This window comes from Vulpes vulpes, chromosome 12 (genome assembly GCF_048418805.1).
Source record: "Vulpes vulpes isolate BD-2025 chromosome 12, VulVul3, whole genome shotgun sequence".
Lineage (NCBI taxonomy): Eukaryota > Metazoa > Chordata > Mammalia > Carnivora > Canidae > Vulpes > Vulpes vulpes.
The window spans coordinates 133,756,418-133,775,612 of record NC_132791.1 but is presented as its reverse complement, the minus strand read 5'-3'; the positions used below and the strand labels follow the sequence as shown (position 1 = coordinate 133,775,612).

The following is a 19,195-nucleotide window of genomic DNA, read 5'->3' as shown; positions in this document are numbered from 1 at the left end:
GCCCCCTCTCCAAATTGAAAAGAAAACAGGTGCAAAATGAGCCACAGTCATGAGACAGTCACCTGTCTTTCTCCACTCCTAGCCTCTCATTGTCTTCAACTCCTCATCCCCCTCTCCCTTCCCCTTGATTCTGTATAATGTTATGGAGAGGCAGACAAGTAAAATGAGAAAAGCTGGTCAGGTGGGTGGGGGCTTGGAGAAATTCTGGTACAAATACCTTGACAGCGTGGGCCGCCACTCATCAGGGGAATCAGGCCTGGTGTCACGTAGTTTAAAAAAATTTTTCTTTTCCCCAGAGAAGCCAGAAATCCAAATTTCTCTGCTCAATATCCAAATTTTTAAAGTGGCTAACACACTAAAAATTGTGCAGGCCAACAACACAGGCCAAACACGCACACCAGCTTACAACCTCTGATGTATACTCTGTACTGCTTTTATTCCCATCTTTTCACATGACCCTCAGACTAGAGGGCAGATACTATTATTAGCCTCATTTTTTTTACAATGGTGGAATCTTACCCCAAGAGTGGTTCAGTACCTTATACAAAGTTTGAGCACCAAAGCTGGAATTTGAAGTTTGTTTGTTTGTTTGTTTGTTTGTTTGTTTTTTTAAAGTGAGCTCTCATTACAAATGCATCCTTTTAGAAATAACTTTTTTAAAAAATCCTATGGATAACACTTATCCGAAAACAATACGTTACAAGAAGGTAAAAACAAAGAGAATGACCACTAGTCCCAACATGCAAACACAGGCACTACTCATTGGTGCATTTCCTTCCCAGAAAGAAAGAAAAGAAAAAATTCCCTAATCACTCAACAAATGTTAAGCACCTGCTATCCTATGGGTCAGGATCCGTGCTGGGCGCTGGGGATATTACAGTGAACAAAACACAGTTCCTGCCCTCATAGGTAGGGCGTACAGTCTACTCCTTGATCTTTGTTCCATTCTACCAGCAACCTAGTGTTACTCTCCAAAGGAACTTCTACAAGAAACCAGAAAACAAACAGTGCATTTCTGGAGGGGCCACGGCTTCGCCCGCCCCGTCCCACTTGGGCGCTCTCCCCACCAAGGCAATGGTGTGGGAGGACTGGATTCCAGGTGGAGCTGTGAGAGGTCCTGGCTCTTGGCCCTCTGTCCTCAAGGAAAAGGGTCCGCAGGGGGCAAGTGATAGGAGGCGTCCAGGAAGATGACGAGGGTCCCAACGCTAGTGAAGATGATGAAGATCCACAGGAAAAGGCGATCCACTACCATAGCCACAAATTGCCAGTCTTCTTTCAGCTGGGGGTAGGCAGTGTAAACTCTTTTTGAGCTCCAGACCCCCAGGGGAAGGCCTGCCCTGTACCCTTGCCCTCGTCCTCCTACGGATCGGATGCAGGGGCCGGCCGCTGGGTCGAGGAAAACGAAACTGCGGCGGATGGACGGAGTGAGGAACCAGTCGGAAGACAGGGGCGGGACCAAAGAGGCAAGCTTCCAATCAGAAGCAAGATTGGGCGATGGGGATGGGGGCGGGGCCATGGCCCCGCCGGCCCCGCCCCGCTCAGCCCTCAGGGACTTACCGCGTCGTGGTCCTCCTGTTCCTGCAGCTGCCGAGCGATATAGCTAATCGAGGAAACGACCTCCCGTAGCTCGGGAGGCAGGCCCACAGCCGGGTTTGGACCATCGACAAGTCGCCGCAGGTCCGGGGCAGACAATTCAGGCTGGAACCTGGAAGAGGCGGGACAGTTTGGCCACGCTCTAGGCTCCGTTCCGACTCCCTCCTCTGACACTCTTAGTAGTTTTCAGAACGTAAGAAGGCCCTTTAGGCTCTCCCCGCCGGCGGCGATCTCTCCTGCCTTCCGCAATTCCTCCCATCTCAACACGTTCCACTGTCCGCCTTTCAGCAAAGTTGGCGGCGGAAGGGATACTACGATTCCCATGATGCTCACGGGCATCTTCCGGGACCTTAAGCCGCCTGCCTCTGCACAGGCTTCTGGGAACTGTAGTTCCCTCTCTCCTTTCCTCGTAGGCGACTGGGAGGAGTGGGTACTACCTGTTGGGTTTGGGGAAGAGAAAATCGTTCAGTGGCTTCCGGATGAAATATTCATCTGTTCCCCGACCCCAGCCACTTCCTGGAGAATCCCTGAGGGCTACGGGAGGTGGCTCCGGCATCAGGTCTCTCTCAGGTTTGGGCCTCTTCAGACCCAGGTATAGAGGGAGTTTGTGGATGAAGATCTGCTGAGTAGAAAGGCGTGTTAGCGGGGGCTCTCATGCTTTCCGACGGGAAGGGAAGCAGCCCACCGGTCCCATCCCCGCACCTGCGTGCGCGCGTCCCTCCCAGCTACCCAGACAAGGAAGTGCAACCACACATCAAGAGCTCCTGAGTGGCCTGGGAGGCGTCCGGGCTGGGGGGGGAAAAAAAAGTCCCGAAGGCTTCCACCCTGATAGAACCTGACCTGAGAATGTTTCCCTGTAGCCCAGGATGGGCAGTATGGACGAAGAAAATATGGGATCTGTGGCATGACAAATGTCAGGAGGGTAAAATTAACTGTGCAAGGTTTCAACACCCAACAGGCCTTAACACTTGAACACTCTACCAGGAATTGTAGTTCTCCCTCAGGTCTATGAAGTTGGTAGGCAGGTTGCAGGAGCCACACCTGCGCAAAAAGACAAATGCTAGGACGGAGGATTAACATGGATTGGAGGAGGACATCTTACCTGGCGGACCCAAGTGGGCATTTGGTGGGTGTGGGGTGAACGATGGTGCAGGTTGAGGACCACAACGCTCAGGATAACGGAGAAAGTGACGAGGATCATGGTAAACATGAGGTACTTGATAATGATGGGGACAGACAGGGAGGTCTCAGGAACTTTGTCTGCCAGCAGCAACAGGAACACAGTGAGGGTGAGCAGGGCAAAGATGGAGAGCCCCATCTTTTCTCCTTGCAGGGCAGAGAAGAAGGCGGAAACATTAGACTTTGCCAGAAGGCAATTTTCGTGGCACAATCGGTGACCGTGTTTCCAGCCCACTCAAGGACAGGCTTCTGGAAGGGCCAACTGCATGCAGATGACTCCTACAATTAAACCTCCAGCCCAGATTTGTTCTCCTAAACTCCAGATTTATAGCCACCTGCTGATCTAAACTCTCCGCTTGGACAGCCAATAGACATCTCAAATTAACACATCCCAAACCTAATCCCCTGATCACCAACCCTTCCCACTGTCTCCCCCATTTCATGAATGAGAAATCCATCTTTCCTGGGACTCAGGCCAAAATCCTGTTAGTCATTCTCCACTCCTCTCTCTGTCTCTCTCATCCCATATCCAATCCATAGCAAACCCTACTGGCTCTATCTTCAAAATATATTCATACAAACAGCCATCACCTCAGATCTGAGTTAGGATGAAGCAAAGTGGAGGCCTTAATAATATTTCCTCCTGCTTACTGTTCTCAACAGCAGCCAGATAGATCCTGCTAAAATGTAAATTAGATCATATCACTTCTCTTCTCAAAACCTTGGAGTGGCCTCTCACGTTCTTTAGCATAAAAGCCAAAGTCCTCAGTGTGGTTGACGAGGCTTTCCCCATTATCTGTCTGACTTGATCTCCTACTGTTTTCCTCTTGCTTATATCACTCAGTTATCCTGGCTATTTCCTGAGTATGTGAGGCTCACTCCCCCTTGAGGGTCAGTGAGGGTCCCTCTCAGTGAGTGCATGCACTGTTAACTCCAGCTGGTACATTATTCCCCCAGATTTCTGTCTGCCAGGGTCATTCACTTGGTCCCGCCCCAAGCAACTGCCAATGCTCCCTTCAATTCTTTATTCAAATATATGATATCTATTTTAAATATTTTATTATTTGTTTGTTTATTTATTTGAGAGAGAGAGAGAAAGCATGAGTAGGGGGGAGGAGCAGAGGGAGAGAGAGAAGCAGGCTCCCCCAAACCCAGGACCCTGAGATCACGACCAGAACCAAAAGCAGATGCTCAACAGATCGAGCCACCCAGGTGTCCTCTTTGTTCAAATATTGATCAAATATTTCCTTTTTATTGAGGCATTCACTGACCACTTTTTTTTAAGATTTTATTTTTATGTAATCTCTACACTTAACATGGGAGTTCAACTTACAACCCCTAGAACAAGAGTCACATGCTCTATGGACTGAACCAGCCAGATGCCCCTGACTATTCTATTTTAATTAATTAATTAATAATTAATTATAATAAAAAATAATTAATTATAATATATAATAAATAATAAATAATTAATTAATTAATGAGAGGGAAGGGGTAGTGGTAGAGGGAAAGAGAGAGAATCTTAAGCAGGCTCCCTGCTGGTCATGGATCTCACAACCCTGGGATCACGACTGAACTGAAATCAAGAGTTGGACGCCAAAAAAAAAAAAAAAAAAAAAAATGTTGGGCGCTAAACCAACTCAGCCACTCAGGCACCCCCTGACTTCTATTTTAAATTGTAACCCTTACCCCCATTCTAATTCTCTATAACCACTTTTCTTGCTTTATTTTCCTCCTTAGGACTTGTCCTCTTCTAACATACTATCAACTAGATATATTTGTTTATTGACCGTCTCCCCGCTAGAATGTAAACTCCACAAGGCCAGGATTTTTGTCTCTTTGACTCACTGATGTATCCCAGGGCCTAGCCCATTACAGATGCTAAACAAACATCATTGCATGAATGAATAGACCAACCTTGAAGCTTTTTTTAGGAACCAAATAGCAATCTGAAGGATCTAAAAATGAAACAAGGTATATAAGGATATGCCAGGTGGCTGATTATTCCTGTGACATACAACAGGCACCACAAACTTCAAGGAAGGTATTGAAATAAAAAAAAAAACAACTTTTATGCTCTGCTCTACTTAAGTCCTATAATATTGAGTTCCAAGATTTGCCCCACTCTGGGAGGAAGTAAAAGTTACATTTGGAAGTGTGTTCTAGAGCTGGATCACTTTCCTTCCCTAGACAGAGAACTTGGTGCCAGAGAGGAGGAAAGCAAGCTTTAAATACCAGAGTTAAGGATTTCAGTCTCTGAATCAGACTGGCACCAACCAGGGTTGGAATGGCGACACAACCTGTCTCTAACATGGGGCAAATGACTTAAACTCTTTCAGCCTGTTTGTCTTCCTCTGTAAAGTGGGAAGACAATTCAGTACACACCTCACAGAGTTGTTGTAAAGATCACAACTGAGTTAACATAGGGGTGCCTGGGTGGCGCAGTCAGTTGAGGGTCTGACTCTTGGTTTTGGCTGGGGTCGCAGTCTCTGGGTCATGAGATCAAGCCCTGCTTCTGGCTCTGTGCTCAACGCAGAGTCTGCTTGAGTGTCTCTCTCTCCCTCTCCCTCTGCCCCTCCCTCCCCTCAGCTCTAAAATAAATAAATAAATCTTAAAAAAGGAAATAAAGGAGTTAATGCATGTAACATGTTAATTGTACTACTTATCGCAAGTGCTCACACATAATAAAACTAATACCAACACTTATATAGAACTTACTTGGTACCAGGTGTAGTTCTAAGAAACTCAATTAATCCTCAAAATAATCCTATTAAGTAGGGACTCATAGGAAGGAATTTGCCCAAGGTTACTCTGTGACTACATTATGCTGCCTCCTGGAAAAATGTTGCTATTATTTCCAAGGAAGATAGGAAGCTAAGGGACTAGCAGGTGGCTGAAAAAATGGGGGAGGCGGGTGGGGAGGCTACCAGGAATGGGGAAAAGGAGGGTGTTCTAACTCCAGGAGTTTGTTGGTCCCAAGGATGAGATCTTAGGATTCTGAAGGGAAGAGTTCAGGAGCTCCCAGGATGGAGAGAAGAGGGCAGTAGAGGGGAGGCCCAGCGTGAGGTGGGAGGGGAAACCTGGATCCCAGGAGGAGACCCTGGTTGAGGGGAAAACCTGGGCAGGATGGCTGAAGCACCACCCTTGATGGCCTGTGTTGGCCAAAACCCTTGCCTGGATTCAGGGTGGAGAGGAAGAAGCTGTACAAGCAGTGAAAAGGCAGGGCTGGGGGCCCCTCCCTCCCTTACCTGCATCTGGCGGCAGGTAGAAGACGAAGATGGCCAGGAGGGTGATGAGGATGCAAGGGGCAATGACGTTGACCAGGTAGAAGAGAGGCTTCCTGCGGATGATGAGGTAGAAGGTGACTTCTTGCCGCTGTCCTTCCCCGCCCCGCCTAGGATCCACCGGAGGCTGCACTAGCCGGGAAGGCTTGTGGATAATTTCCCACTGGCCATTCTCTGCGAGGAAGAAGAGGGGAGGAGGGAAGTCAGGGATGCACATGTGAAACCTGTCCTTACTGCTGCCAGATCTGGCTTTGTTCTGGCACATCCTTGACTCGAGGGGCTGATGTGATGAGGCGTTAGCCTGTGGACACTGGGCTGGGCAGCCCATCTCTGGTGAACTTGAACGAGTCTCCATTTCTTTTTCCCTTTTTAAGATGTTATTGATTTATTCACAAGAAACACACACAGAGAGGCAGAGACACAGGCAGAGGGAGAAGCAGGCTCCCTGAGGGGAACCCAATGAGGGACTCGATCCTGGGACCCCGGGGTCACGCCCTGAACTGAAGGCAGACACCCAACCACTGAGCGACCCAAGCACCCCACATCTCCATTTCCATATCTGCAAAATGTAGATTCTCATCTTGCCCACACCACAGGGTTGTCCTGGGCATTGCTGAAGGAGGATATTTGTCAGCCTGTTAGAAACTGGACATCATAAAGCCCATGGACGTGGGAGCCACAGCCACTCACCAATGAAGGTCCCTTCATGAATGTGCACTTCCTGCAGCTCCTGCCTGTCAGGACCCAAGCTGGTGTGCAGGCTGACCTCTGAGCTGTCATAGCTGTAGGAGCTGAACACCATGGTGCAGTTCTGCCAGTCGAAGGGGAAGTAGGTGACCTGGATGGAGCGGGGAGTCACCAGAGCTGCCAGAGAGATGTTCACGGCTGGGGGCTTTGGGAGGTCAGTAGGCAGGTCACAGGGAAGTAGGGTCAGAGGAATTGGAAGGTTATTAGGGGAGCCCACGGGCAATGGAAACGGGGTGGCTGAGAAACACTGCATGTCAGTGACAGTGGACAGAGAAGATGAAATCACGCAAAATCAGGAGGGCGAGAGCGATGGGAGGCTTATGGGGTTACTGCGGAGTCAGTGTTTCAGGAGAGGCAGGGTGCCCCCCGGGGCACCTGGATGCTGCAGCTGCTACGGTAGAGGCCTGGAGGCTGCCAGCGCACGGAGCCCTCGGAGGACACCACGACGTTCAAGTCCAGAGCAACGTCGAAATTGCCGTCGTTGCTGCGGGTGAGGAAAGGGCTCGGCCTGGACCCGGACCCTCCCCCTGGAGACCCCGCCCACTCCCCCAGTCTCGCGGAGGACCCACTTGTTCAGGAGCACCACGTCTGGAAGCCACACGGATCCAGCCGTGATGCGGAGTGAATCGATACCCTCGTACTCTGCAGGGTCCCAGCTCAGCCTGTAGTCAGTCCACTCCTGTGGAAGCAGAGGCTGAGGGGCAGTCCAGGCTGGAGCCTGGGAGGGGACGTGGGATGTCCAGAGGGAGCTGGGGAGGGAGTACAAAGGAGGGGAGCCGGCAGGCTTGGGCTGTGTGGTTCTGGAAGTCGGAGTTGTGATTCCGGCTGCACGTTTACTCGTTGGGATCCCATCAGCTAATTTCCCCTTCCCTCGAGCTGGGCCCCAAATTTTGGGTCTAAAAACGAGGAGGGTGCACTAGTTAGCCACGAAAACGGTGTTTTTCAAACTGCAGTTCGTGACCCTTAAGTGGGTAGGGAATCAAATTAGTGGCCCCCCCAAAGTGTTAAAGTAGAATAAGAAAAGCATGGGATGCAACTCTCATAGTAAAGATAGGTATTGTTTCCTGAAGTTTCTGTCTCTCTTATATTTTCCGAGGTCCTGGTGCAAGAAAATACTCTTACTGAGGCGGACATTGGAGGAAATTGTAAAGGCAGCGGGACGCCCTTTCCCACCCCGCGGGGGTCTGCATACCAGGTCTAAGTACACTTTTGTGCTCATCTCCTCATCCTTCTCGTTCTAGAAGGGAAAAGTTTAAAAAGAGTAGAGGGGATGTGAATAGAAAGAAATGAAGGGGCTCCGCGGGTCAAGCTCTCACTGGAAATCCCTCTTTTTCTGAGTCCCCCTTTCTTGGCTCCAAGCCCCGCCTCCTGGATGCTGCATGGTGTAAGCCCCACCTCTATCTCAGAAACTTCCGGCGGTCTACACCGCCAGCCAATCCAACTACCAGGCCGCCCGTCCGCACGGCTCCGCCCCGGGCCCCACCCACAGCCCGTAAATCACCCAACCCTGCATCTCCGCCCGCCGTTATTTCCCGACCCGGTTTGGCCGCAAGCTCCGCCCCAGCCTGCGACCCCGACCCGGGACCCGCCCCCCAGCCAGTCCAGGGCGGCAGCCCCGGTTCCACCCGCGGCCGGTCCAGAAGCCACGCCCACGGCTCGTCCATTGGTCCGACGTCCACCCAATGGGGTCTGCTAACGGCCCGTCCATCTCCCGACCTGGCCCCGCCCCAGGCCCAGCCACGCCTCCGCCACGCCCCCCGCCGGTCCTAGGGCCCGAGCTCAACCCCCGCGCGCGCCCTCACCAGGCTGATGAGTTGCGCCAGGCTGAGGCCGACACTGACCCCCACGCTATCCCCCACCTCCCGCGCCGGCCGCACGGAGCTGTCGTAGCCCAAGAAAAGCTTCTCGCGGAGCCGGCCCTCCACCTCCGTGCCGCGGGCTCCTGGAGAAGAGCAACCAGTAAAGCCACAGTACCCGGCCACGACCCCTGCCCGTCACTGCCCCCCGCCGCCCGCCCCGAGAGGCCCAGACGTACCCGGGGCGAGTGGCACCCCCAACGCCCCCAGCAGCAGCAGCAGCAGCGCCCCTGCGGTCATAGCTCAGCCGGTTGGTTGCTCAGTGAGTTCGCTCGATTCACCAGCGGAGGGTGGGGGGGGGGGGAAGTGACGAGGCGCCCAGGAATGTGCACCTGTTGTTGGGGGGCAGCCGCCAGCCCACCCGCCTCGCCCCGCCCCTAGGACTTGGTCCCGCCCCAAGCAACTGCCAATGCCCGCCACCCACAGATGACAGACAACATTTGAGTTGTATAAATCATCTTTAATGGAGAGAGCATGGAGTGGAGACCCTATCATCCCCTGGGAGCGAAGCCAGGAGAGGGGGTGGGGCCTAAGGGGTCTGTGTGGGTGAGGGGAGTAGGCACCCCTCTTGCAACAAGCCAGAAATAAAAGAGCCTGAGGAAAAGTGACTTGCTTCGGAGCCTGAGCCCTTCCCTTTATGGTCTCCTGTCTACCCTGCCCAGGTCTCGAAGCCACTCAGAGTCTCCCTCCTAGTTGACTGGTGGGTTCCTGATCTTTTTCAGGCCTGCCCCTAGCTCTCCATGCTGTTCAGAAAAATCTAGTCAGGCCCCTTTTGGGTACCTAAAACTTAGCTCAGGTTATAGCTGTAAGGTAAAGCAAATTCTATTCAGTTAGAAGCTCTGGGGATATATGAGGTCTGGAGCCCAAGAAGCCCTCACCCTCCTTGGCCTGACTTCTACGGGAGAGGGGTTAAACTTATTGCTGAATTGGGGTCTCTGCATGGGGGGGAGGGGGAGGAAGGTCAAGGCTGTGCCCTGTTTGTTCTTTTCATTTGAGATCCATTACCTTAAAGACCTCAGCTTTAGAAGGGACCCAGAAGGTATTCCTGTGGAGGTAGCTAAGTGTCCATGTCCCTACAACCCAGGCACAGCCAAAACATGCCGTGGTTTGGGCCCCTTGGCCATCCCAGCTTCTCTACTATGAGCCAAGGATTTCTTCCCGGACTCCTCTGCCCTCCTTCAGACTCCGTTTCCCTGGCAGGATCCCAGCTGAGCTGGAGGAGCTAGAAACTATGTGTAAAAATAATGTTAGCATTCTATAGGAAGACTTGAGTTTTTAGAAAATCTAGGAAAAACAAGAGGTGTTTCTTGATTCATCAACAAAGCTCCCCATGAATCAGAACTGGGTTCTTTCCAGAGCTCATCTTTCACAGGTATTACTAGAGAAGGTAGGAGGGTGGGTCTGGAGCTCACTCTATATGGGCATTTTTTTTTTAAAGATTTATTTTTATTTATTTATGATAGACATAGAGAGTGAGAGAGAGGCAGAGGGAGAAGCAGGCTCCATGCCAGGAGCCCGACTCAGGACTCGATCCCAGGACTCCAGGATCACACCCTGGGCCAAAGGCAGGCGCGAAACCGCTGAGGGTTTATACAGGGATCCCCTCTATATGGGCATTGATACGGCTATAGAAGCCCAGGTTCCATCCTGGAGGGAAGGGCTGAGAGTCGTGGTCTATGTCCTAGAGCTGATTCAGAAGGAAGTATGGCTCTGTATGTGTCTAGAACACTGTGCTCTAGAATTGGGTGTCTTTGGGATAAGAAAGTTAAAACTGTGGTGATCTGAGACTGTTCCTAGTTCAGGCCAAGGCCAGCAGCTGGACAGGGCTCAAATCCAGCCTCTCTCTACTTGGAAACCGGGGGTCCAGCTGGGTCAAGGACAGAAGCCTGATGGATCCAGAGCAGAGCCTGGCAGCATGCCAGCATCCCAGCACAGAGCCTTAGTGCAAAAAGGGCCCTGGCTAGGATGCCTGGTATTCCAGAATCTCTCCAGAACAAGGCAGAAGGTGGAGTGGGGCAAAAAGGAAATTAATCCTGAGCTCCTGTAGGGCTATAAATCTATGGCTCAGTGGCAATGAAAAGGGCATAGTGCTCCCGGGATGCACTGAGCCCAGCATGGGGAGTGTTTGTGTCCTGGTTCTTTCTGTCAGTTTGGGAACCCCCCAGCGCCTTCTCAGGAAAAGGCTTTTGCGGGGGCTGTGAGTGTGGAAGGAAAGAAGTGATTGGCCAGGACCATTTTCAGACATCCCCCTCTCTGAAATCCCAGGAGCTGAAGCCTGGAAGAGGCGAGGGGTCACAGCCAGCCCCTTGGCTCCTGCAGGATAGAACATCTGCTGGGGCCTGGCTGCTCAGGGCATGGGTGGTGGCGGCAGGGCTGAGGGCAGGGCTGGGAGCAGGGCTGGGAGACAGGCTGTGGTGCTGGCTAGCTCAGTGCAAGTGCAGGGAGCCTCCAGTCCACAGACTACATTTTAGGGGGCAGGGGGACTGGGAGGTGAAGTCTCAGGGACACTGTGGAGAGAAGGCTCCCGGTACATGGCCACTGTAAAGGGAAGAGAGAGGAGCAGGAAGGAGAATTAGGCACAGAGAGATCGAGAAGGAATCAGAGGCTCAGAAAGGGAGCCCTTCTCCTCCCCCCATCCTCTGCGAACCTCAACCCACAGGAGGAGGGCTCCCCAAACCCTCAAAGGCCAAAGTCTTCTTAGCTTGACTTGTCATAACAGGTGTCCCCCGTCCCCCCCACCATAAGACAAGCAATATACCAAGGTTGTGACAAGGTGTGAACATACACACAAGCTTCGTGCTTGTGAACGAGGAAAGGATCAACAGGTGTCCTCTGTTAACGCCTGTGGCCTCTGACTTGTGTGTCTGCTCAATGACCACATCTAGGTCAGCACCCTCCCATGTGGCCCACCTTCTCTGGCGTCCATACTCACCCTCCAGGAGCTTGGGCACGAAGTGGGCGGCGGCCTTGGTCTTCTTGACTCGATTTCCCTTCATGACTCTGCCCTCCTTGTCCAGGCCCAGGTACCAGGCCCGGCCAGAGCGGCGCTGGCGATAGAGAGCAGAGGCGTACAGGACATAGTAATTCTCAAAGACGCATTCCTTAAAGCGACACTCAGCTGTGAAATGTGGCTGGGGAGACAAAGACCCAGAGAGGCACACACACAGAGACAAAAAGACACATCACTGGACAGAAGGGAGCCCTGGGAAGAATGAGCCAGGACAGAATCAATACATTTTGGGCTGGGAGGGCCCACTTCTCACGCTACGCAGAAACTAGGAGAAAGGGAGCATGGGGGAGAGTGTGGTCACCCCCCCCTACCCCATGGAGGGTTAGAAACCAGATCAGGGTGGTGGTGGTGGAGCAAACCCCAGGCCACTCAGCTTCATCATCTCACCGAGCTATAGAGCAGCCCCTCTGCATTCATGGCCATGTAGTGACCCAGCTTGGCACTCTGGATGGTGACCACACGGAGCCCCACGGGGATCAAGTTGAAGTGGGCTGGGGGTGGAGAGAGGCGGTGTCAAGCCCTGGGGCCTCAGACCCCCAGCCTGGCTCCCCACAGCCCAGTTCTAAGGCTTCCCTTAGGGGGCAAAGAGCCAGAGAAAACAGCACCTGAAGCGGGAACAGGACGGCCCCTTCCTAGCCCCACTCTGTGTCCCTTCCCACCCAGCAGCAGGGTTCCCCTCTCACTAAAGGAGCTGGTGTCCTCTGGGGTGCCCTGGATGCTTCCGTCAGGATTTGCCTGGAGGTAGAAGCCCTGGCGGCAGAACAGTTTGGTGACAATGCCTTTGAGCTGAGGCTCTGGAGAGAGAGAGAGAGAGAGAGAGAGAGAGAGAGAGATTCATCTTTGAATATGACATCTCTTCCCCAGAAACATTCCTACACTTGGCGGGATCAGAGGAAAGAAAGAAGGGAGAATGGGAGGGGAAGCCAAGGGTCCCAGGCCCCCAGCTCTCTGACTCTCTAAGCAGGCTCTCCTCCACCTCTCTCTGCCTCCGGAGGAAGCCCGGGTGTGGGTCCTTGCCGCTTCCTCTAACCCTCAGCTTTCAGTTTAATTTATTGAAATTTTATTTAAATGGCTTAATTCCTACTCCACAGCTCCACCAGAAGTGGGGGAGGGGAAAGGAGGGGAGAGGAAGGGGAGAGAGCCTCCAGGAAGCAGAGGATGGAGGGAAGTGGGCAGGACCGCAGAAGGGACAGGGGGCTAGTGACTGGGGCGGAGGGGCGGGGGGCGCCCCCTCAGAAGTGGGGACGGGAGCGGGCCCGACGCTGACTCAGCACCTGCTGCTGCGGCTGCCGCTCGCTTGGCGCGGGCCTTTGCCTTGGCCCAGTGCCGGCCTGTCTGACACTGACCCATCTGTCTGTCTGTCAGTCTGCGGGCTCGCAGGGGCCCGGCCCTCCGCGAGGCTCGGCCCCTCCCCTGCAGCCAGGTAACCCGCCGGAGGTGGGGGACGCTCCGCTGCACTGAGGGGGAATGGGGGAAGGGGGCCGGGGAGCTAGTGAGGCGGGCGGAGTCACGTGGGGGCCGGGGCCGGCTCCGAAGGTGGGCTGCGGACCGTACCACCTCGGAGGGCCGGCGGCGGGGGGAGGAGGGCACGAGGGGGCTACCCCTCGGGGAGCCGGCCGCAGGCGGGAGCCGGGCCAGAGGGACTCCCGCCGCCCGTGCCTGGACGGGGACCACGCGCCAACCCTCACAACTCTCCTCCCCTGCCGCTGGCTCCCGGCCGACTTCCTCGTACCCCCTCGCAGGTGGTACGACCCCCCAGTCTTGGAGCGGGTCTCTCGGCCGGTGCTGGGTCTGAGTTCCTCGTGGCGGAGGGTCCCCCGAGCGTGTGCTAGGGGGTTTCGGAGTCGCCGGGAGAGGGTGGGTTCTGGGGGTATGGCCGGCTCCCCTCTTAGAGCGCAGGTCACCGAGGAGGGCGCTCGGAGGGGCGGGCTGGCGAGGTGGCTGCAAGGACACCCGGGGGAGAGCTGGGGAGATTGGCGCCCAGCCAGGCGGGCACGGCAAGCAGGAACGGAGACAAGGCGTGGAGGAGCGGGAGAACCGGGGCGGGGGCGGGGCTGCCGGAGCTGCAGAAACCCTCGGGGTGACCCAGGCGTCCGGAACCCCCAGGCCCCTCCGCTCGGCTTTGAAAGAATCGCGAGAGCCGGCACGTAGGCAGAGGACGGTGGGGGTGGGGACTCCTGCGTTGGGTGGGGGGGCGAGCCGGGGCCGCGAGGCTCGGGAGCCCGGACCTAGCCCCTCAAAGCTTTCCCCTTGTCTTCGACAGCAAGGAGACTCGGGGTTATGGGCAAAAGAGAAGGGAAACTGAGGCACCGTGTGGCAGATACTGTGTGGTCCCGGCCCACCCTCCTTGACTTTCGGGGACCACCCCCTCAGTCGGGCCCCATCCTTCGGAGTCCCTGGCCTCAACCTCCCAGGCGGAGAGACCCCAGGCCCGGGGACCCCGCTCCAGCCACTCACCAGGGCCGCGGTCCGGCCGCGCGGGCCGCCCCCCGCACAGTCGCACCTTGGACAGCAGGATGAGGAGCTGCTTCTGGCAAAGGGACTTGGTGCCGCGGGGACACACGCGCCGCTGCGCCGACACCGGCCGGCTGCCCCCCGGCTCGCGGACCTCCCGCTTCTGCCGGATCAGGCTACTGGCCAGAGCCGCCATGGCGCCCCGGGAGGAGACACCCCCAAACTGGCAGGCGCCCGGAGCGCGCTGGGCTCCTCGAAGAGAAGCCCGCTCACCAGGGCATGCTCTTGACGCTGAGGTCCCAACTCACCGCCTCACCCACAGGACCCGAGGATAAGCCCCAGGCCTCCCCACCCTCCAGCCGCTGGCTCCCACCCTTGGGCCCCGTTCTAGCTCCACTCTACCGAGCAGCCTGTAAATCTCTGTCGACCCCACCCTCGACTTTTGGCCCCTACCGAAAATTACTCCCTCTCCTGTTCTTTCCTTCCCCGTCCCCAGATCCCTTAGGCGAACGTGAAGACCCTCAAAATTCCCAAGATGTGGTTCCACTACCCCCCAGGCACCTTTCCACCCTATTTTGGGGACCTGCACTGCCAAAATCCACTCCTATAATCTAAAGGGTTCAAGTCCTTAGCTTTGAATATATTAGCTCAACCCCATCCCTACTGGGGCACTGTCAATGTGAGGGAGGGACCCAACCTTCGTGCCTTTGCCACCCTCTAAATAGAAAGGATCCTCCACTTTTTTTCCAGTTAAGTCCCCCAAAACTATGTCTGGGAAAACCCAGGCTGTCCCCGTTCAGCGACTAGGGGTTCCTGGGCCCTGTCTCTGGACAATACCTTGTTTTCACCAAGTCACCCCCATTTCTAGTGGCACATGGTACAGCTGCTGATCCCCTTTCCTCACCTTGTTACCCTCCACTCCTTTTGAAGTCACCTCCAAATCCACCCTTCCCAGTGGATACACCAGGTGGTTGTCTGGAGGGCCTCTGTCACCTCGAAATAAGGAGCATCCGTTTTTTTGTTTTTGTTTTTTTGTTTTTTTCTTTCCTGATTGCCCCTTAATTTCCTCGGGGACAGCTGGTGCTGTTTAGATCCCACGCCCCCTCCCAGAGGAGTGCACCCACGTTATTACCAGTTCCCGAATGTGAACAGGCCCCCTACGAGTCAGAGTGCATCAGAGCTTTCTGCGACAGGGCTCCTCATCTTCCCCGGGACAGCCTAGAGCACCCCCTCTTCCTTCCCCGACGCCCCTCGACCTGTCCTGTCTCGTTGATCCGGCGACGGGTGGCGCTGGCTTCTGTTCCAGGCTCCTCCCTCCCTGTCCCTCGCCAGCCGAGCTTCCCCCAACGCCGGGCTAGGCGCCCCGGACCCCCAGGAAGGAGGAAGGATGTCTCCGCAGAGCGCCCGGGTCCGGCGAAGTCAGAGCACTGGGCCGGGCGGCTGGACCAAGCGGCGGCAGCGGCAGCGGCAGCGGCAGTGAGGAGCTGAGGCGGCGGCGGCGACAGCAGCTCCCCCTCCTTCGAGAGCCGGCCGGGGGCGGGGCAGGGGGCGGAGACGCCGGGAAAAGGGGAGTGCAGCCGGGCGGGCGGAACCCCAGGGTTCCTCGGAGGCCGGGAGTGGGGACGGTCTCGGAGGCGGGCGGAGCCGAGGCAAAGCCGCCCGTCTTGGGGGTTCAGAGGAGGAGACAAGGCGGTGACTCCACTGAACGGAGCCCTAGATGGGAGGGGAGGTTGGGCTTCGGATAGATGGAATGGCGGACGTTGGGAGAATGGAGAGAGGGTCCCTCCTGCTCGGCTTGGGAGGGCAGAAACGAATGAGGTTAACGGGGTAATAACGGAGTAGGCGAGGGTGGTGGTGAGAGCCAGCCCTGGGCGCAATCCGGCCCTCTCAATCTCCGATTTTGCGTGAGCCAGATTGATCAGTCCCGGGTCTCCACACCTTCCTTCTGCGTCTTGTCAGCAAATATACACCCCCACCCCTTCCCAATTGACTCCTAAGAGAAAAGACCAGAAAAATTGGGGAAGATGGTTGCCAGAGGATGCGCCGGGCTGGGAGGTGTGCTGGCCGCAGATCTGAGTAGAGATGCCAGAAATGGGACGACCTGGGCCAGGAACGGGGCAGGAGGATGGGGAGAAGCCCCGAGGAGGCCTTCCGGGCTGTGCTCTTCGGGCCCAAGGCACTCAGCGCGTGACCTCGGCGAGGGGTTAGCAGCCCCCACCACATCCCCCTGGTCAACAGAAGCACTTGTCCACGCGGGTAGGAGCAGCGCCTTTAATGGGCCCCGCCTCCGACGCCGGCCAAGCCGCCCCCCTTGCGTGCAGCCTTAGCCTCCTCCACCGCGGCACGCAGGGCCCCGGCAGGGTCCCCGCGGAGCCGGGCCAACGCCCCGAGCAGCGCGGCAGCGCCGTCCCCCGCGCGGAGCTTTCGGCCGCTCAGAAAATAGTGGGGCAGTGTCCCGGCCTCGAGCACACGGCCCAGTTCATCCAGCAGCCCGAGGCAGCAGGCGCCCGCGTTCTCGGGCCGCGCGAGATAGAGCGCGGGCAGCCGCTCGCACGCCCAGTAGAGCAGCGTCCGCAGGAGGTAGGGCGCCGCGGCCCGGGTCCCGGCCACCAGCGGGCGCAGCAGCGCCTGGGCCGCCGCGTGCGCCTGCAGCAGCGGAGCGGGGATGCGCGCCTTGAGCGCCAGCTCCTGGCGGGCGAAGCAGAGCTGCCAGCCGCAGGCGCCCGGCGGCTCGGTGTGGCCTCCCGGCACCAGGTAGAAGGATGCCGACTCGGAGGCCAGCGGCCCGGCCCACGAGTGGCTCCGGGCTCCCTCGGGCCAGCCGGCCACGGACACTACGGGAATTAGGTCGAAGAGCAGGAGGTGGCGCGGGGGCCCCGGCGTCGCCAGGAGGACGGTGGTGAACCCCGCGTGGCGTGCTGCGTGGACCAGACGTGGGGCCCCCGGGACCGGGAACAGGGACTCTGCGACCGCGGCCAGTGAAGCGAAGAACCACGCGGCCACCTGGGCGGGGCAGAGTGTGGGCCACGCCTCCCAACGCTCCGAGGGCCAGGGGATGGGGCTGACGACCGCTTCTTTCCTGAGGTCACCATTCAGGGTTTTCAGTGGGGTGGAAAGCTCCAGATCGATTACATCTTGTCCCTCTGGTCCAGATGATTGATCCAAAGACACAGTTGGCTCAGGCTCAGTGCCATCGTGCGGCTGGTCTACCGGGCTTTGCCGGTCCTTGGGACTTTCTTCGCTTTGGGTTTGGTGGACTGAATCACGTCCTCCTGGGGCTGGGGGTCCCAGGCAGTCCTGCCAAGCCTCGCGGACTGAGGTTCCCCGTATCTGCTCTGGGAGGCGTAGCCGCGCGAAACAGGACTCCGCATCCAGTTGCAGCTCCTGCCCAGAGCCGTCTAGCGAAAACACGGGCACTAGTAGTGTAAAGCCGGCATCGTAATGAGGCCCCCGGATGTAGGGGCCTAGGGGTGCAAGTCCCAGATCCAGGGAGCCCTCGCGAATCCCACCACGAAGCAGCAAGAGCTCTGCTTGGGGAGGAAAGCGCGGGTCCCGACGGTGTACGAGACCTACAGGATAAGACGGGTTCGGGAAGGCGTGACTCAAAGCCCGGGCGGGGTGGGGAGGGGCTGAAAGCTGCGAGCTCCCAAAGGCAGGGAGAGTTACTCACCGAGCAAAGAGAAGACAAAGTCCTTGGCCCGGAGGAGGTCTGGCCCCGGCTTGGGCGCGTCACTCCAGCTTTCCTGGACACCCAGCTCCTGGATCAGCTGGGTGAGTTCCTGCAGCTGCGCCCCGGAGCAGAAGTCTATGTCCGTGAGCGGCCGGGCTGGAGCTGGGGGCGGCGGCCCCCACCAGGGCGCACTGCCCCAGACCGCGGAAGCCATGTGGTTCAATCGTTTGGGGGGTAGGGGGACCACGGACCGGGCGGGGTGGGGGGGAGAGACGTTTAGACGGCCGTTCCTCTGCTGCTAAAAGATAGCCGGCGTTCCTCTCTTCCCGAGGCCGCGAGAGTGCCCCAGGCACAGTACGTCAGTGGGTCTGCAACTGAAGGGCTGTGAATAGAGTCTTGAAAACGAACAAATAAATGCTTCCTCCGTCGTCGCCTTTTACTCAAATGCTGGTCCCCGCCCCCAAGGAGCGGCTCACCTGACTCAGCAGGTGTAGCTGTTGGGCCCTTCCTACGGGACGTGAGAGCCAGTCTCCGCCGCCGCCCCTCGTCTCCCTACCCTTACCTCTTCTTCGGAAGAGGCTTGTGGTCTGCGGCTGCCCTCTTCGGGATAGCTGCAAGGGCTGGGAAGGGAACGGACCGAACGATTCAACAGGTAACTTCTTCCTGTAGCCCCAAGGCCACGCTCCCAAGTTGCGGTCACGCCCCTTTCTGGCGCCGGGGGGTGGTTCCGGACCCGCCCCGCCTCCCGCCGGAGCCCGGGCCCCCTCCGCCCCGCTGAGATCTCGCGCTGTCCTGGGGGTTGTAGTTTGTCTTCTGAGCTGCCGGGGCTTTCAGGCCACGCCCTCGCCTCCTTTCCTGTTCCGCTGAAGTAGTGCCTGATGGAAGTTGTAGTTTCTATGGAGATCGCCTGTTCTCTGGCTTTCATGCCCAGGTCAGCCCCGCGCAGACATTCCGTGGGGTTGGAACAAGATGGATCTGAATAGCAACTAATAATGGGAGACATGATTAGGGGCCTCCGCATCTCGTGTGAGTAGAAGAGCCCCGGTCATTTAGATCTAGGAGAGGGTTCGGCCATGCCATCATTAACTTCATTTTAGAGGTGATACTGCAGCCTGCAAAGGTTGCACATGGTAGATCCGAGACAGAGAGGCATTGGAAAGGGGCTCCCAGCTAGGCGGGGAGGCATCTCTTTGGAGTCCGTGTCAGGCACCGCCTAGTAGGTGGTGACCCAAGAATAAACCTCTGCCTCAGGGAAGGGGCATACATCTTGGTGATGCCCACGTCAGACACACAAGCGCTGGCAGGGACACACTTTGGGATCTGCCAGCTCATGCATGGACACAGAAGAGTTATCAGGACTGAAAATCAGGTCCAGGTGAAAGGAACATGATTAGGAGAAGGA

The 19,195-nt window shown here is 56.5% G+C and overlaps 3 protein-coding genes across 11 annotated transcripts; all 3 read right to left on the bottom strand.

Moving 5' to 3' along the window:
* Positions 1 to 412: 412 nt before the first annotated feature.
* On the bottom strand, positions 413 to 9,051 carry CHRNB1 (cholinergic receptor nicotinic beta 1 subunit). Of its 7 annotated transcripts, none has more exons than XM_072730146.1 (12): positions 8,839 to 9,038; positions 8,606 to 8,745; positions 7,996 to 8,040; positions 7,373 to 7,482; positions 7,179 to 7,287; positions 6,747 to 6,894; positions 6,021 to 6,230; positions 2,696 to 2,919; positions 2,296 to 2,382; positions 2,031 to 2,212; positions 1,558 to 1,705; positions 413 to 1,279 (listed from the first exon to the last, which is right to left on the bottom strand). In XM_072730146.1, exons 1-12 carry the CDS (start codon positions 8,897 to 8,899, stop codon positions 1,139 to 1,141), a joined length of 1,605 nt encoding a protein of 534 aa, XP_072586247.1. In that variant the 5' UTR covers positions 8,900 to 9,038; the 3' UTR covers positions 413 to 1,138. The 7 variants fall into 7 exon arrangements, with proteins under 7 accessions (XP_072586247.1, XP_072586245.1, XP_025861177.1 ...); XM_072730144.1 differs by having other exon boundaries at positions 413 to 1,406; positions 8,839 to 9,022; XM_026005392.2 differs by lacking the exon at positions 2,296 to 2,382 and having other exon boundaries at positions 8,839 to 9,051.
* A 47-nt stretch (positions 9,052 to 9,098) lies between these two features.
* FGF11 (fibroblast growth factor 11) lies at positions 9,099 to 16,022 on the bottom strand. Of its 2 annotated transcripts, none has more exons than XM_026005389.2 (5): positions 14,127 to 16,022; positions 12,353 to 12,463; positions 12,057 to 12,160; positions 11,592 to 11,790; positions 9,099 to 11,197 (listed from the first exon to the last, which is right to left on the bottom strand). In XM_026005389.2, the coding sequence occupies exons 1-5, from the start codon at positions 14,317 to 14,319 to the stop codon at positions 11,127 to 11,129; spliced, it is 678 nt and encodes a 225-aa protein (XP_025861174.1). In that variant the 5' UTR covers positions 14,320 to 16,022; the 3' UTR covers positions 9,099 to 11,126. The 2 variants fall into 2 exon arrangements, with proteins under 2 accessions (XP_025861174.1, XP_072586251.1); XM_072730150.1 differs by having other exon boundaries at positions 11,592 to 11,706; positions 14,127 to 15,601.
* A 358-nt stretch (positions 16,023 to 16,380) lies between these two features.
* TMEM102 (transmembrane protein 102) lies at positions 16,381 to 18,503 on the bottom strand. 2 transcript variants are annotated; one of them, XM_026005386.2, is made up of 2 exons: positions 17,794 to 18,503; positions 16,381 to 17,692 (listed from the first exon to the last, which is right to left on the bottom strand). In XM_026005386.2, the coding sequence occupies exons 1-2, from the start codon at positions 18,005 to 18,007 to the stop codon at positions 16,395 to 16,397; spliced, it is 1,512 nt and encodes a 503-aa protein (XP_025861171.1). In that variant the 5' UTR covers positions 18,008 to 18,503; the 3' UTR covers positions 16,381 to 16,394. The 2 variants fall into 2 exon arrangements, with proteins under 2 accessions (XP_025861171.1, XP_025861173.1); XM_026005388.2 differs by having other exon boundaries at positions 16,381 to 17,521; positions 17,794 to 18,435.
* Between the last annotated feature and the right edge of the window lie 692 nt (positions 18,504 to 19,195).

Coding starts and splice junctions, on each gene's coding strand:
- CHRNB1 (XM_072730144.1), bottom strand. CDS start 8,899: ATGACCGCAGGGGCGCTGCTGCTGCTGCTGCTGGGGGCGTTGGGGGTG. Junction 8,746..8,838: donor GGGGGTGCCACTCGCCCCGG/GTACGTCTGGGC, acceptor GCTCTTCTCCAG/GAGCCCGCGGCACGGAGGTG. Junction 1,706..2,030: donor CTCTTCCCCAAACCCAACAG/GTAGTACCCACT, acceptor CGCCTCTTCCAG/GTTCCAGCCTGAATTGTCTG.
- FGF11 (XM_026005389.2), bottom strand. CDS start 14,319: ATGGCGGCTCTGGCCAGTAGCCTGATCCGGCAGAAGCGGGAGGTCCGC. Junction 12,161..12,352: donor AGAGGACACCAGCTCCTTTA/GTGAGAGGGGAA, acceptor CTCCACCCCCAG/CCCACTTCAACTTGATCCCC. Junction 11,198..11,591: donor CGTGCCCAAGCTCCTGGAGG/GTGAGTATGGAC, acceptor TTCCCTTTACAG/TGGCCATGTACCGGGAGCCT.
- TMEM102 (XM_026005386.2), bottom strand. CDS start 18,007: ATGGCTTCCGCGGTCTGGGGCAGTGCGCCCTGGTGGGGGCCGCCGCCC. Junction 17,693..17,793: donor CTTTGTCTTCTCTTTGCTCG/GTGAGTAACTCT, acceptor CTTATCCTGTAG/GTCTCGTACACCGTCGGGAC.